The 17,017-nt window shown below is 44.4% G+C and overlaps 1 protein-coding gene across 8 annotated transcripts in view; it reads left to right on the plus strand.

Moving 5' to 3' along the window:
* The window catches only part of LOC124009304 (rho GTPase-activating protein 12-like), a 137,247-nt gene extending 120,974 nt beyond the window's left edge, over positions 1 to 16,273 (plus strand). For all 8 annotated transcript variants that reach the window (XM_046320961.1, XM_046320962.1, XM_046320966.1 and 5 more), the window contains 8 exons: positions 4,844 to 4,942; positions 5,240 to 5,342; positions 5,560 to 5,679; positions 5,915 to 6,013; positions 9,092 to 9,169; positions 11,756 to 11,890; positions 12,228 to 12,333; positions 14,458 to 16,273. In XM_046320961.1, the coding sequence (XP_046176917.1) occupies positions 4,844 to 4,942; positions 5,240 to 5,342; positions 5,560 to 5,679; positions 5,915 to 6,013; positions 9,092 to 9,169; positions 11,756 to 11,890; positions 12,228 to 12,333; positions 14,458 to 14,629 (912 nt within the window). In that variant the 3' untranslated portion in view covers positions 14,630 to 16,273. The remainder of the gene's footprint in view (positions 1 to 4,843; positions 4,943 to 5,239; positions 5,343 to 5,559; positions 5,680 to 5,914; positions 6,014 to 9,091; positions 9,170 to 11,755; positions 11,891 to 12,227; positions 12,334 to 14,457) is intronic.
* The last annotated feature ends 744 nt before the right edge of the window (positions 16,274 to 17,017 follow it).

Consider the following 17,017-nt stretch of genomic DNA (forward strand, 5'->3'; position numbering starts at 1 on the left):
TACAGTCCCTGATTCGAATCCAGGCTGTAACACATCCGGCCGTGATTGGGAGTCCTATAGGGTGGCGTACAATTGGCCGGGGTAGGCCGTGATTGTAAATGAGAATTTGTTCTTAACTGACTTGCCTAGTTAAATAAAGGTTACACACACACAATACACTGACCAAAAGGTTATTTTGTTGTCATTTACATATGTCCCCATTACCAGTAAAACATCATCAACATGATGTGTGATGCAAATGAATACAAATAGTAGAATTATGCTATAATTTAATAGATCATGCTAAACAAGGTTGGAATATTATATAAAATCAACAAAAGACAATAATTTGTTAATTTGACAAAAATCTGTTGAAATCACACTGGATGTATTATACTTTAGAGTTGCATTGGGGGCATGTGGATTGTGGATCAATGACATGGAGTATCAGTCTACTCAGTGACACATTAGCATCGTATCTCTTATTGTTGTCGACCTATGTGTATTGAACACTATTCCAGAGGAAAAACGATAGTATGTGGATGTTTTGGAGTCTGATAACTCTGAGGGGGACGTCAACTGAAATATTTTTAAAATATCTTGGGAAATACAATTGAGTGCAAAGACTGATACCCCGTTTCATTGATCCCTAATCCTCAGGTAAAACTGTACAGTGCACTATGAATGTCAATACACACCATAGAGTGACTGCGGAGGTCATTTCACACGATCACTGTCCCGCGATTAGAGCTACAATGCTAATATTTGCGTAAACTCTTCACAGTTGTGTTCTGTGGGTGTCACCGACTAGACTGATACCCCATTTCATTGCTTCACATTCCAACCTTGTTTAACATTATCTAGTCTATATATGGCATGATTCCACCAATTGTAACCTCCTGCATCCACTTTCAAATATGTGCTTTTATTTTGAAGGCAAACCGCAAATTCCACTATTGTGCCTAATACTTATTGTGGCTAGCTTCACAACACAAAACCCAGTCCGGTCGGGCCTCACTAGCCAGATGAAGCTAGCTGGCTGCTTATAACGTTAACTTTGGGCAACAGGGTTAAGTAGCTGGCAAGCTATTTATTTTCATGAACTGAAGTTTAATTTCAATAGGTGAACAACAAGTGGCTACCTAGCTAATACTTACAAAGATTCCTAAATCATTGCTAAGAATAGTGAAAATGACTGCGGTTTCTACTGGTCATTGTTTTCAGGCTTGTTGTATTGATGCTAGCTAGGTACCAAACTAAAGCTAACTAGCTTCCCCAGAAGTTGCGGTCAAACAAATAATCCTTTATTACCAACGCGGTGTTGTAAACACATCGTTCTTGGCCGGTGTTTGCTTGTTTGCAGACCTTTTTGTACAGCTTTGACAGGGCTACTGATAGTAGTGGTGGCACTCCATCTCATTTACAAATTCAGCACACACAAATCATTCTAGAATTTGACGTAAAGCCAAAATCTTTCTAGGCTGACACGGATGAAAATTGACAACTGGGCACCCAAACGGCGTTCCACAGCCAAGGAATATGCAATGAAATCGACCTTTTCAAAGCTGCTCTTTTAGATTGATGGACACCCAAACTGGTCTACTCTTAGCAACGGCAATGGTGTTTCTGCTCAGACTCCATTTGGGAGGCCTTTTTTCTGGGCAAACTTCGTCACAAACTTTAATCATGCAGTTTTTGTGAAACGCTCCGTAAATGGCCGGGCTGATTGTGTGACTCTTCTGCCAAAATAAAACTGGGTAACATCTGAACAATGGCTCATTCCTCTGCCTTTTGTAGCCTTTGTTCCATGTCCATATTCTTGTTTTTGTCCTGGTGCATAATGTCGACCAGTTGTCAAAGCCAACATCACCCACGACAGAGAACGGTTGATTGTCAAGGACAATGCATTCCATTATCTTGGTGTTAATGGATTTAGCCTTTGAGTTGTCTCCCTGAAATTGTCTTACTCTTTCAAATCCCTAGTAAATCCCTAGTAAATAGTGCCATACATGCACTCAACATATTCAGTTGGCCTTGCTGATGTGATTTTTGTTGTCCTTGTTGTCATTTAGTCTTTTGCTTTGTTGTATTCGATAGTTTTGGATTTTGTCTTAACTCTTTTTCTCTTTGTTCATTTTGTTGGTGCACCCGTTTCATTGATCTCAGATGGTAAAACTGAGAGGCACTGAATGTCAATACACACCATAGACTGACTGAGGAGGTCATTTCAGATGGATTGAGATTAGAGCTACAATGCTAATATTTACGTAAACTGTGTGGGGGTCTCAGATGGTTGACCCCAGGCAGCTTCACATTCCAACCTTGTTTAACATTACTGTGGCATGGGGTCTCAGATGGTTGATTTTGAAGGCAAAGCAAATTCCACTATTGTGCCTAAACTATTGTGGGGTCACAAAACCCAGATGGCCTCACTAGCCAGATGAAGCTAGCTGGCTGCTTATAACGTTAACTTTGGGCAACTGTAGGGGGTCTCAGATGGTTGAGGGGCAGCTCTACAAAGATTCCTAAACTGTAAGGGGGGTCTCAGATGGTTTTGAGGGGCATTGATCTTTACGAACTGTGGGGGAGGTCTCAGATGGTTGAGGGGCAGCTCTTTAACTAACTGTACCAACACGGTGTTGGGGGGTCTCAGATGGTTTGAGACCTTTTTGGCAGCTTTGACAGGGAACTGTAGTAGTGGGGTCTCGTGATGCACACACAACATTGAGAATTTGGCAGCTTTCTTGACACGAAACGGGGGGTCTCAGATGGTTGAGAGGCAGCTCTTTACGAACTGTGGGGGTCGGGTAATAGCAGTGGACTGTGTGACTCCGGAGGGTAACATCTGAACAATGGCTCACTTGGTAACGTTAGTGTGTCCTGGTGCTCGGGGCCAACATCTCAGATGGTTGATTGAGGCAGCATTCCATTATCTTGGTGTTAATGGTTTAGCCTTTGAGGTCTCCTGAAATTGTCTTAGCTCTTTCAAATCCCTAGTAAATCTCAGTAAATGGCCATGACAGGCAGCTCAACATATTCAGTTGGCGAACTGTGGGGGTCATTTAGATGGTTGTAGAGGTTTTCTTTTGCTCTTTACGAACTTTGTTCATTTTGTTGGTGCATTGGGGGGGTCTCAGATGGTTGAGGGGCAGCTCTTTACGAACTGTGGGGGTCTCAGATGGTTGAGGGGCAGCTCTTTACGAACTGTGGGGGGTCTCAGATGGTTGAGGGGCAGCTCTTTACGAACTGTGGGGGGTCTCAGATGGTTGAGGGGCAGCTCTTTACGAACTGTGGGAGGGGGTCTCAGATGGTTGAGGGGCAGCTCTTTACGAACTGTGGGGGGTCTCAGATGGTTGAGAGGCAGCTCTTTACGAACTGTGGGGGTCTCGGATGGTTGAGAGGCAGCTCTTTACGAACTGTGGGGGGTCTCAGATGGTTGAGAGGCAGCTCTTTACGAACTGTGGGGGTCTCGGATGGTTGAGGGGCAGCTCTTTACGAACTGTGGGGGGGTCTTGGATGGTTGAGAGGCAGCTCTTTACGAACTGTGGGGGGGTCTCGGATGGTTGAGAGGCAGCTCTTTACGAACTGTGGGGGGTCTCAGATGGTTGAGAGGCAGCTCTTTACGAACTGTGGGGGGTCTCAGATGGTTGAGGGGCAGCTCTTTACGAACTGTGGGGGTCTCAGATGGTTGAGGGGCAGCTCTTTACGAACTGTGGGGGGGTCTCAGATGGTTGAGGGGCAGCTCTTTACGAACTGTGGGGGGGTCTCGGATGGTTGAGAGGCAGCTCTTTACGAACTGTGGGGGGGTCTCAGATGGTTGAGAGGCAGCTCTTTACGAACTGTGGGGGGGTCTCAGATGGTTGAGAGGCAGCTCTTTACGAACTGTGGGGGGTCTCAGATGGTTGAGAGGCAGCTCTTTACGAACTGTGGGGGGTCTCAGATGGTTGAGGAGCAGCTCTTTACGAACTGTGGGGGGTCTCAGATGGTTGAGGGGCAGCTCTTTACGAACTGTGGGGGGTCTCAGATGGTTGAGGGGCAGCTCTTTACGAACTGTGGGGGGTCTCTAATGGTTGAGGGGCAGCTCTTTGGGAACTGTGGGGTGGATCTTGGATGGTTGAGGGGCAGCTCTTTGCGAACTGTGGGGGGTCTCAGATGGTTGAGAGGCAGCTCTTTGCGAACTGTGGGGGTCTCGGATGGTTGAGGGGCAGCTCTTTGCGAACTGTGGGGGAGGGGGTCTTGGATGGTTGAGGGGCAGCTCTTTGGGAACTGTGGGGTGGATCTTGGATGGTTGAGGGGCAGCTCTTTGGGAACTGTGGGGGAGGGGGTATTGGATGGTTGAGGGGCAGCTCTTTGGGAACTGTGGGGGGAGGGGGTCTTGGATGGTTGAGGGGCAGCTCTTTGGGAACTGTGGGGGAGGGGGGTATTGGATGGTTGAGGGGCAGCTCTTTGGGAACTGTGGGGGAGGGGGGTATTGGATGGTTGAGGGGCAGCTCTTTGGGAACTGTGGTGGAGGGTCTCTGATGGTTGAGGAGCAGCTCTTTCGGAACTGTGTGGGGGGTCTTGCATGGTTGAGGGGCAGCTCTTGGAGATCTGTTAGAGGATCATGGAGTGCTGGTGGCCTGGCAGTTGGGAGCTTGGGCCGGTGGCTGATGGATTGCTCGTTCGGGTCTCCGTTTTTGAACTTCTGGGAGATCTGTCAACGTGCCCTTGAGCTGGGTGTTGACCCTGGTTGCTTCTGTGTTTCGCTCTGGGTGGGACTCTGTTAGATGACTAATGTGATGTAGTTGTTGAGCGGCTATACTGCAAGTAGATTGTATGTTTTAAATATTCAATAAAAAAAGAAAACTTCTTGTTCTGTTTGCAGGTGAAAACCCATCAGAGTACAGAGCTGCTGATCCAGTCAGAGAACGAGGGTGTCATCAATGACTGGTACAGGGCACTGATGGACACCATCAGCACACATGTGAGTCTGGACACACACACACACACGCACACACACACACACACACACACACACACACACACACACACACACACACACACACACACACACACACACACACACACACACACACACACACACACACACACACACACACTTGTCTGATTTGTACCGCAGTTCCACATCTATCCACTAAGTGGCAGAGTTGTCATGTTTAGTCATTGGGCCAGTCCAAAGGTAGCCTACCTGTTCCTGTGTGTTCTTGACTGTCCCCTTTGTGCATCTGTCTGTCTGTGTGTGTTACCTGCCTTTCTGTAGGCCTGGGAGTCAGATGAGGCCATAGAGGAGGACATGCCAGAGTCTCCTGGAGCAGAGAAACAAGACAAGGAGAAAGAGCACAGAGACTCCAAGAAGAGCCGAGGTCAGAGCATCATGTCTGTCTGAGACCACTTCTCTTTGTCTACTAAGGATGTTTCTGTTCATCATTATAGGTCAGCAGTCCAGGACTAAAAGATCACTCAATGGAGAACCTCTAGAAAATAGATTTTTAGTCCAGGACTAAGCTTGAATTGTGTTCAGGAAACTGTCCCTATGTGTGTCAGGGTGTTAAGTCATCTCCCGTTGTCATTGGTCTGTAGCCATGAAGAGTTCCACCAGTATGGACGCGTCGGACAACAAGAAGACCAGAATCAAGCTGAAGAAGTTCCTGACACGTAGACCCACTCTGCAGACAGTCAGAGACAAGGGCTACATCAAAGGTATTACAAAGAGCAGTAGGGTTGGGAACTGTGTTAACTTCCCCAGAATCCCCAGGTTCTTCAGAAATCCAGGATGGAAGAGGAAATAAACAGAACATCTAGAAGCTTCCAACCTGGATTTCTGGGAAACCTGGACAGTTACCAGACGGCCAGCAGAGAAGGGCCTGTTGTTTTCTAGTAGCGGAGTACTTTGGACCTCTGTAATAATAACCCTGTTGATGCCTGTGTGTCTTAGACCAGGTGTTTGGCTGCAGTCTGAGTGACCTCTGTCAGAGAGAGAACACGGCCGTGCCAAGCTTCGTCACGATGTGCATCGACCACGTGGAAGACAACGGTAGGTGTGCTTCTCCTGTCTGAATGTGTCTGACTCAGTTGTCTCTCATTGTAACAGTGGTGTGGTGATTTGAATGTCTGACTCAGTTGTCTGGCAACAGGGATTGGAGCCCCGGCTCGGCCGTCTGTCGGTGCCCTTAAATCCTTTCTGTGTCCCTCTGTATCCATCACCCTGTTTTCCCCACCTTCATTTAACCAATTAGGCCAGTTGAGAACAAGTTCCCATTTACAACTGCGACCTGGCCAAGATAAAGCAAAGCAGTGCAACACAAACAACAACACAGAGTTACACATGGAATAAACAAACATACAGTCAATAATATAGTAGAAAAAGACTATATACAGTGTATGCAAATGAGGTAGGATAATGTAGGTGTAAGTCGCTCTGGATAAGAGCGTCTGCTAAATGACTTAAATGTACATGTAAATGCAATAAACAGGCAGTAGTGGCGAAAGAATTACAATATAGCAATTAAACACTGGAGTGATAGATGTGCAGAAGATGAGTGTACAAGTAGAGATACTGGGGTGCAAAGGAGCAAAAATAAATTAAATAGATAACAGTATGGGGATGAGGTAGTTGGATGGGCTATTTACAGATGGGCTATGTACAGGTGCAGTGATCCGTGAGCTGCTCTGACAGCTGGTGCTTAAAGCTAGTGAGGGAGATATGAGTCTCCAGCTTCAGTGATTTTTGCACAGTGTCCATAGAAGGGCCAGATGTATACAGAATGGGGTCGTCTGCGTACAGGTGGATGAGAGAATCACCAGCAGCATTAGCGACATCATTGATGTATACAGAGAAAAGAGTCGGCCCGAGAATTGAATCCTGTGGCACCCCCATTGAGACTGCCAGAAGTCCAGACAACAGGCCCTCCGTTTTGACACACTGAACTCTGTCTACAAATCTGTCTGAGAAGTAGTTGGTGAACCAGGCAAGGCAAACATTAGAGAAACCAAGGCTGTTGAGTCTGCCGATAAGAATGTGGTGATTGACAGAGTCGAAAGCCTTGGCCAGGTCGATGAATACGGCTGCACAGTATTGTCTCATATTGATGGCAGTTATGAAATTGTTTAGGACCTTGAGCGTGGCTGAGATGCACCGACGACCAGCTCGGGAAACCAGATTTTATAGCGGGGTAGCCAGGTGGAAAGCATGGCCGTTTGACAGTGATGAGCGGTGGTCGTTTGACCCCAGACACATTACGGACGCAGGCAGTGATCACTGAGATTCTGGTTGAAGACAGCAGAGGTGTATTTGGAGGGCAGGTTGGTTAGGATAATATCTATGAGGGTGCCTGTGTTTACTGATTTGGGGTTGTACCTGGTAGGTTCATTGATAATTTGAGTGAGATTGAGGGCATCAAGTTTAGATTATAGGATGGCCGGGGTATTAAGCATGTCCCAGTTTAGGTTACCTAACAGCACGAGCTCTGAAGAAAGATGGGGGGCAATCAATTCACATATGGTGTCCAGGGCACAGCTGGGGGCAGAAGGTGGTCTATAGCAAGCGGCAACGGTGAGAGACTTGTTTCTGGAAAGGTAGATTTTTGAAAGTAGGAGCTCATATTGTTTGGGCACAGACCTGGATATTAAGACAGAACTCTGTTAGCAATCTCTGCAGTAGATTGCAACTCCGCCCCCTTTGGCAGCTCTATCTTGTCGGAAAATGTTATAGTTGGGGATGGAAATTTCAGGGTTTTTGGTGGTCTTCCTAAGCCAGGATTCAGACACAGGTTGGCAGAGTGTGCTAAGGCAGTGAATTAAACAAATTTAGGGAGGAGGCTTCTAATGTTAACATGCATGAAACCAAGGCTTTTACGGTTACAGAAGTCAAGAAATGAGAGCGCCTGGGGAATGGCACTGCAGGGCCTGGATTCACCTCTACATCACCAGACTAACAGACGAAAAGTAGGATAAGGATACAGCTAAAGGCTATAAGAACTGGGAGAGATAATGTCCCTATAAACATAATTTAAACCAGGTGAGGTCACCGCATGTGTGGGAGGTGGAACTAAAGAGTTAACTGAGGCGTATGGAGGCTCTAGTGAAATAAGGCGATAATTACTAACCAAGACAGCAATTGACAAGGCATATTGATATTAGGGAGAGGCATGTGTAGCTGAGTGATCATAGGGGTCCAGTGAGTGGCTCGGGCCATGGTGATTCAGACAGCTAGCGGGTCGGGGCTAGCAGAAGGGCCTTAGAGGGACGTCTCGAAGGAAGAAAGTCTCTTGTAGCCCCCTCGTGCTGTTACGTCTGCAGACCAGTCGTCGTGGATCAGCAGGGCTCCGTGTGGTAAAAGGGTCCAAGCCAATTGGCAAAATAGGTGTAATGGCCAAAGAATTAGTCGATGGGCCTCTTAAGCTAACAGTCCGATATGCTCTATACAGCTAGCGGGCCTCGCTAGCAGATGGGCATTCAGGGGACGTCGTGACGGAGGAGCCCGTTGATAAACCCCCCGGGCGAATTACGTCGGTAGTCCAGTCGTGATGGGTCGGCGGGGGTCTAGGCTGATTGGCAAAATAGTGGCTGATGGACCTCTTCGGCTAGCCGGAAGATGGGCCTAGCAAGGATAGCTCCAGGCTAATTGGTTCTTGCTTCGGGACAGAGAGTGGCCACTCGGATAGCAGCTAGCTAGCTGCGATAATCCAGGTGAAGAGGTTCAGAGCATGAGGTAGGAATCCGGAGATATGGGGGAAAATATGTCAGATTTGCTCTGGTTTGAGTCGCGCTGTGCAGACTGGAGAGAGTTGTCCGGGCTAATGGTAGCTGATGACTACTAGCTAGTTAACTGGTTAGCTTCTGTTGGGGTACTGGTTCAGAAGTAAAGAAATAGCAGATCCATACCGCATTTGGTGAGGCAGATTGCAGGAGAGTATGTTGAAGTTGAAAAATGAAAAATATATGCTAAGAAAAAATATATGAAAAGACATGGAACAAGACGAGGACACCATCTTGGATCACATGTCCTATGAAACACAGTAACTAAATATGTAAGGGTATCAGAACGTCGATCTCCTTTATAAAACTGTGAATGGTTGTGTGATGGTGCTCTTCTGTGTTCCTCTGTCTGAAGCTCTGAATGTGGATGGGCTGTACAGAGTGAGTGGGAACCTGGCTGTCATCCAGAAACTACGCTTCGCTGTCAATCATGGTAGGTGCTACTGTGTTCTCTCTTCGCTGTCAATCATGGTAGGTGCTACTGTGTTCTCTCTTCACTGTCAATCATGGTAGGTGCTACTGTGTTCTCTCTTCACTGTCAATCATGGTAGGTGCTACTGTGTTCTCTCTTCACTGTCAATCATGGTAGGTGCTACTGTGTTCTCTCTTCGCTGTCAATCATGGTAGGTGCTACTGTGTTCTCTCTTCGCTGTCAATCATGGTAGGTGCTACTGTGTTCTCTCTTCGCTGTCAATCATGGTAGGTGCTACTGTGTTCTCTCTTCACTGTCAATCATGGTAGGTGCTACTGTGTTCTCTCTTCGCTGTCAATCATGGTAGGTGCTACTGTGTTCTCTCTTCACTGTCAATCATGGTAGGTACTACTGATACTACTGTCCTCTCTATTCACTCTCTCGTCACTGTCAATAGAAAATGGTCAGAAGAAATGGCAGCAGTTTTACGGGCGCCTAACCAATTGTGTTATTATGTGTTTTTGTCAAGTTATTTCTTATTTTGTACATAATGTTTCTGCCATCGTGTCTTACGCCAAAAAATAGCTTCTTGATATCAGGACAGTGATCGGTCACCTCGGATTAGACAAAGATTTTTTCCTCAACAAGCAGAACTCACAGGATGTACTTCAGACACCCGACAAGGCCGACATCCCCGTCATTGTCAAGAGAAAGAGACCCAGGTACAGAGGACACAGGGCGGGGTGCCTCGTAAGGATCCACCGACGGCGAGTGGGAAATCTGCCTTTACCATCAGTATTACTTGCCAACGTACTATCATTGGACAATAAATTAGACGAGGTACGATCACAAGTATCCTACCAAAGGGACATTAAAAACTGTAATATAGATTTTGCCCGCCTGAAGTAGAGTATTTCATGATAAGCTATAGACCACACTATTTGCCAAGACAGTTTTCATCTGTATTTTTTTAGGCTGTTTATTTACCACCACAGCCGGATGCTGGCACTAAGACCGCACTCAGTCAGCTGTATAAGGAAATAAGCAAATAGGAAACCGCTCAGCCAGAGGTAGCGCTCCTAGTGGCCAGGGACTTTAATGCAGGGAAACTTAAATCAGTTTTACTGAATTTCTATCAGCATGTTAAATGCTCAACCAGAGGGAAAACAATTCTAGATCACCTTTACTCCACACACAGAGATGTGTACAAATCTTTCCCCCGCCCTCCATTTAGCAAGTCTGACCATAATTCTATCCTCCTGATTCCTGCTTATAAGCAATAATTAAAGCAGGAAGCACCAGTGACTCGGTCTATAAAAAAGTGGTCAGATGAAGCAGATGCTAAACTACAGGACTGTTTTGCTATCACAGACTGGAACATGTTCCGGGATTCTTCCGATAGCATTGAGGAGTACACCACATCAGTCACTGGCTTTATCAATAAGTGCATCGAGGACGTCGTCCCCACAGTGACTGTAGGTACATACCCCAACCAGAATCCATGGATTACAGGCAACATCTGCACTGAGCTAAAGGGTAGAGGTGCCACTTTCAAGGTTTGGGACTCTAACCCGGAAACTTATAAGAAATCCTGCTTTGCCCTCCGACGAACCATCAAACAAGTAAAACGCCAATACAGGACTAAGATTGAATCTTACTACACCGGCTCCAATGCTCGTCTTATATGGCAGAGCCTGCAAACTATTACAGACTACAAAGGAAGCACAGCCTCAAGCTGCCCAGTGACACAAGCCTACCAGACGTGCTAAATCACGTTTATGCTCGCTTTGAGGAAAGCAACACTGAGGCATGCATGAGAGCATCAGCTGTTCCGGGCGACTGTGTGATCACATTCTCCGTAGCCGACGTGAGTAAGACTTTTATACAGGTCAACGTTCACAAGGCCACTGGGCTAGACGGATTACCAGGACGTGTGATCTGGGCATTTGCTGACCAACTACGAGGTGTCTTCACTGACATTTTCAACATGTCCCTGATTGAGTCTGTAATACCACCATGTTTCAAGCAGACCACAATAGTCCCTGTGCCCAAGAACACTAAGATAACCTGCCTAAATGACTACAGACCCATAGCACTCAGGTCTGTGGCCATGAGCCATTAGACTCCTGAACAGGTAATGAAATGGCTACCTGGACTATTTACATTGTGTGCCCCCCCCTCCCCCATTATTGCCTTGCTACTGTTATTTTCACTGTCTTTTTATTGTTTACAAAAATATATGTATTTCCTTGTTCTATCTATTGTTTTCCTAATACGTATTTTTTACTTAAAAATTGCACTGTTGGTTAGAGCTTGTAAGAAAGCATTTCACTGTAAGGTGCTTAATTTGGCTTACATCACAAATAAACTTAGATCATGGTACCACATGGTACCACTGCTACTGTCCCCTCTTTCTGTATACTGACAGCCTGAGTGTGCATGGACCTGAAGTACACTGAATAACCCTGTGTGTGTGTGTGTGTGTGTGTGTGTGTGTGTGTGTGTGTGTGTGTGTGTGTGTGTGTGTGTGTGTGTGTGTGTGTGTGTGTGTGTGTGTGTGTGTGTGTGTGTGTGTGTGTGTGTGTGTGTGTGTGTGTGTGTGTGTAGATGAGAAGGTGAACCTGGAGGAAGGGAAGTGGGAGGACATCCATGTGATTACAGGAGCGTTGAAGATGTTCTTCAGAGAGCTGCCTGAACCCCTCTTCACATATGGATTATTCCATGACTTTGTCAACTCCATCAGTCAGTACATAATAATCCCATTGGTTTAATTATGAGGACAGTAACAACAATAAATACACATCCTGGCTACTCCATTTTAATAGTTGAATTCTTTACTTCATGTTGTATTTAGCGTCCATCTATGTTTCTACTTCTGTACTACTGAATGTAGTAAATGTTAAATGTATCCACTGGGGGGCGCTACATCACATTAAAGATTAGGAAATGGGAATCGCCCAGTGTGTTGTTGTTCTTCCTGCTAAACAGGAAGGGACAAGCTGAAGTTGTCCAATGAGAGAAGCTTTTTTTCTTTATCGGTTGCAAAGCGTTTTGCTACAGTATCCTGTCTGCTCAACAGAGATCCCAGACAACAAGCAGCGTGTCCAGTCCATCAAGGAGCGGGTCAAACAGTTACCAAAACCCAATCAGGACACTATGCAGGTCCTCTTCAAACACCTCAGGAGGTTAGTCAACCTGCACAGTTAACTAAATGACAATACAATCTCATTGTGTTTAGCCTCATTCATTTTCAGACACTGGGTTGCAAAATCCTTTTAACTTTCCCCAAATTCCCAGGTTTTCCAAATATATTTATGTAAAGTTCAATGCCAGAGCCTCTTGATGCTCTCAATGTAAATATGAAGTTGTTCTTAATTGACCTGCCTGGTTAAATGCCTGAGGCGGCTGGGTAGCCTGGTGGTTAGTAACCGGAAGGTTGCAAGTTCAAATCCCTGAGCTGACAAGGTACCAATCTGTCGTTCTGCCCCTGAACAGGCAGTTAACCCACTGTTCCTAGGCCATCATTGAAAATAAGAATTTGTTCTTAACTGTCTTGCCTGGTTAAATAAAGTTTTAAAAATGAATAAATACAAACTTGTTCTCTCTCCGCTGAGTGATTGAGTTTTAGCTATATGGTGCTACATATATAATGATATAGCTGTTAGCTATATGGTGCTACATATATAATGATATAGCTGTTAGCTATATGGTGCTACATATATAATGATATAGCTGTTAGCTATATGGTGCTACATATATAATATATATATATATAATGATATAGCTGTTAGCTATATGGTTAGCTATATGGTGCTACATATATAATGATATAGCTGTTAGCTATATGGTGCTACATATATAATGATATAGCTGTTAGCTATATGGTGCTACATATATAATGATATAGCTGTTAGCTATATGTTAGCTGTTAGCTATATGGTGCTACATATATAATGATATAGCTGTTAGCTATATGGTGCTACATATATAATGATATAGCTGTTAGCTATATGGTGCTACATATATAATGATATAGCTGTTAGCTATATGGTGCTACATATATAATGATATAGCTGTTAGCTATATGGTGCTACATATATAATGATATAGCTGTTAGCTATATGGTGCTACATATATAATGATATAGCTGTTAGCTATATGGTGCTACATATATAATGATATAGCTTTTAGCTATATGGTGCTACATATATAATGATATAGCTGTTAGCTATATGGTGCTACATATATAATGATATAGCTGTTAGCTATATGGTGCTACATATATAATGATATAGCTGTTAGCTATAATGCTCCTCTCTCTGTCCTCAGCGTGATTGAGTTTTAGCTATATGGTGCTACATCTATAATGATATAGCTGTTAGCTATAATGCTCCTCTCTCTGTCCATATATAATGATATAGCTGTTAGCTATAATGCTCCTCTCTCTGTCCATATATAATGATACAGCTGTTAGCTATAATGCTCCTCTCTCTGTTCATATATAATGATACAGCTGTTAGCTATAATGCTCCTCTCTCTGTCCATATATAATGATACAGCTGTTAGCTATAATGCTCCTCTCTCTGTCCATATATAATGATACAGCTGTTAGCTATAATGCTCCTCTCTCTGTTTATATATAATGATATAGCTGTTAGCTATAATGCTCCTCTCTCTATCCATATATAATGATACAGCTGTTAGCTATAATGCTCCTCTCTCTGTCCATATATAATGATATAGCTGTTAGCTATAATGCTCCTCTCTCTGTCCATATATAATGATACAGCTGTTAGCTATAATGCTCCTCTCTCTGTCCATATATAATGATACAGCTGTTAGCTATAATGCTCCTCTCTCTGTCCATCTATAATGATATAGCTGTTAGCTATAATGCTCCTCTCTCTGTCCATATATAATGATACAGCTGTTAGCTATAATGCTCCTCTCTCTGTCCATATATAATGATACAGCTGTTAGCTATAATGCTCCTCTCTCTGTCCATCTATAATGATATAGCTGTTAGCTATAATGCTCCTCTCTCTGTCCATATATAATGATACAGCTGTTAGCTATAATGCTCCTCTGTCCATATATAATGATACAGCTGTTAGCTATAATGCTCCTCTCTCTGTCCATATATAATGATACAGCTGTTAGCTATAATGCTCCTCTGTCCATATATAATGATACAGCTGTTAGCTATAATGCTCCTCTCTCTGTCCTCAGCGTGATTGAGTTTTAGCTATATGGTGCTACATTTATAATGATATAGCTGTTAGCTTTACTGCCCCTCTCTCTGTCTGCAGGGTGATTGACCACAGCGAGGAGAACCGTATGACGACCCAGAGCGTGGCCATAGTGTTCGGCCCCACCCTCCTCAGACCCGAGACAGAGACGTGGAACATGGCGGTCCACATGGTCTATCAGAACCAGATAGTAGAGCTCATCCTGCTGGAGTACGAGGGCATCTTTAGGTAGACAGCAAAGGGGTGACCTTTCCCCTGGGTACAGATCTAGGATCAGTTTCCCTTCCCACCCAATCATAACCTTAACCATTAGTGGAGGAAATGCTAAACTGACCCAAGATCGGCGTCTAGGTGCAACTTCACCCTACACTGGTAGAGACTGGAGGTGATGTTCACTTGGAACCACACGAAAGCTAACGGGATGAAACGGAGAGGGACTTTGTGAACTTGTCCAATAAGAAACACTTGTTTTCGTTTTACCTTGTCAAATACTTCGTAACGTTGTGCTGTAATGACTCCAACCCAGGCCTCCTCTCTGAACACTATCACCACCATGACTATGCAGAGCTCTAAACCCAACCCAGGAGAGACCGGTCCAACTCACCTCCCTCTAACGCCTCAGAATCCATCTCCCGCCAACCAAACCTGTAAAACAAGGGACTTATTATACACAACCAATAAACCCAAGTTGAGACTCTTAGCAGCCAACATGGAAGATGCTTCCCTCTCCTGCTCCTCTCTCCATGGCTGCTTTGTGGGACATTCTGCAAAAGCCAACATCCAATCCTGACTGTCCATTCACAGGATTACTATGACCATCATAAATGATCCCTCTCCTCTAAAGTACAGACTCTCTCTCCTCAGTGAAGCAGTCCGTTCTACACACTGGCTGTGTCTGACGTGGCTCACTACTCACTATGAAGTGCACTACTTCTGGCCAAAGGTAGTGCACTATGTAGGGAATAGGGAGCCATTTTGGGACCAACTCATGGTTTTACTTCAGCCATCGTACTTCTCTGGTTTTCAGAAGAAATCTTCTCCAATCAGTCAGATTTCAACTTGAAAATACAGAACTGGTCCTCTGACTGATGGTGAATAAGGCAACCATTAATAATATGTACAGCTGTAGTGTGTTGTGTCAAATGGCACCCTATTCCCTTTGTAGTACACTACTTTTAACCAGAGCTCTGATCAAAGGTAGTGCACTATAAAGGGAATGAACAGGGTAACATTTTGGATGCACCTCTGTGTGTGTGTGTGTGTGTGTGTGTGTGTGTGTGTGTGTGTGTGTGTGTGTGTGTGTGTGTGTGTGTGTGTGTGTGTGTGTGTGTGTGTGTGTGTGTGTGTGTGTGTGTGTGTGTGTGTGTGTGTGTGTGTGTGTGTGTGTGTGTGTGTGTGTGTGTGTGTGTGTGGGGATATGTTGTACAGATGTTTGATAGTAATTATGTCTCGACGGTGAACGTTAGAAACTTGGGGAAACAATCACTAACGTATTAAGATTTGTTCCATAACGTAGACTGATTGTGTAAAAAAATAATAATAATCATCATTTAGGGTTGAAAAATTCAACTAACTTTCCTAAAATTCCCAGATTTCCCCCAAATCACTGTTGGGAGGATTCCCTGGATATTCTGCATATATCACTCCTGATCCAGGGAACATTCCAAACAGGATTTCTGGAAAACCTGGAGAATTTGGGGAAAGTTACTGTCATTTTGCAACCCAAGAACTACTTACTATATGACCTGGGGTTGTGGACGTTTACCTGAGTTGTAAATGACACATTCTGAATGTAATTATTTTACAAACTAACTGCTGTTCATGACTTCTTTGTCTAATTGGAATAAAGGCCTCCATTGAGACCCTGTAAAACTCATGTCACTTGTTTTCTCCTCTCTTGTCTGACACACACAAACACACACACACACACACACACACACACACACACACACACACACACACACACACACACACACACACACACACACACACACACACACACACACACACACACACACACACACACACACACACACACACGTGAGCACTGATACCATCAATGGAAAACGTGCACCCATTTCCACCATCATTGAAAACAACACCAAGGTCTTTCTGGCTTGTTGATTTATGATATTCCTTTTTGCTGAGACAGCAAATTAATACTTGACCTTCTGGGATGGAAAATTTCATGACGCTATTTGTATACTGACATAACTAATGATTAGAATACATTTTCTTGATGTAATACCACATTAAACCGAAAGGCAAATGAATATCAGTACAAGTTCAGTCCTTGAAATACACTTATTGGCAATATTATACTGTAGCTACAACATTTGAAGAATAAATGCAGATTTTCCCACAATCCTGTCATTCATTTTTCCACCTGGAAGATGAGTGAAGACTGTTTTGTAATAAAGTATCAAAAGACTGGGAAAATAACTAATCATGTCATACACATTGTCACTCTGTCTGTCTCTGTGTCTTTCTCTCTCGATGTCTGTCTCTCTCTTCTCTCTGTCTCTGTCTCTCTCTCACACACATTTGTGCACATGTGAGCACTGATACCTTCAACCAAAATCATGTAAACATTGACACCATCCATGAACACAGGACAAAT

Source organism: Oncorhynchus gorbuscha, linkage group LG22, assembly GCF_021184085.1.
Source record: "Oncorhynchus gorbuscha isolate QuinsamMale2020 ecotype Even-year linkage group LG22, OgorEven_v1.0, whole genome shotgun sequence".
NCBI lineage: Eukaryota > Metazoa > Chordata > Actinopteri > Salmoniformes > Salmonidae > Oncorhynchus > Oncorhynchus gorbuscha.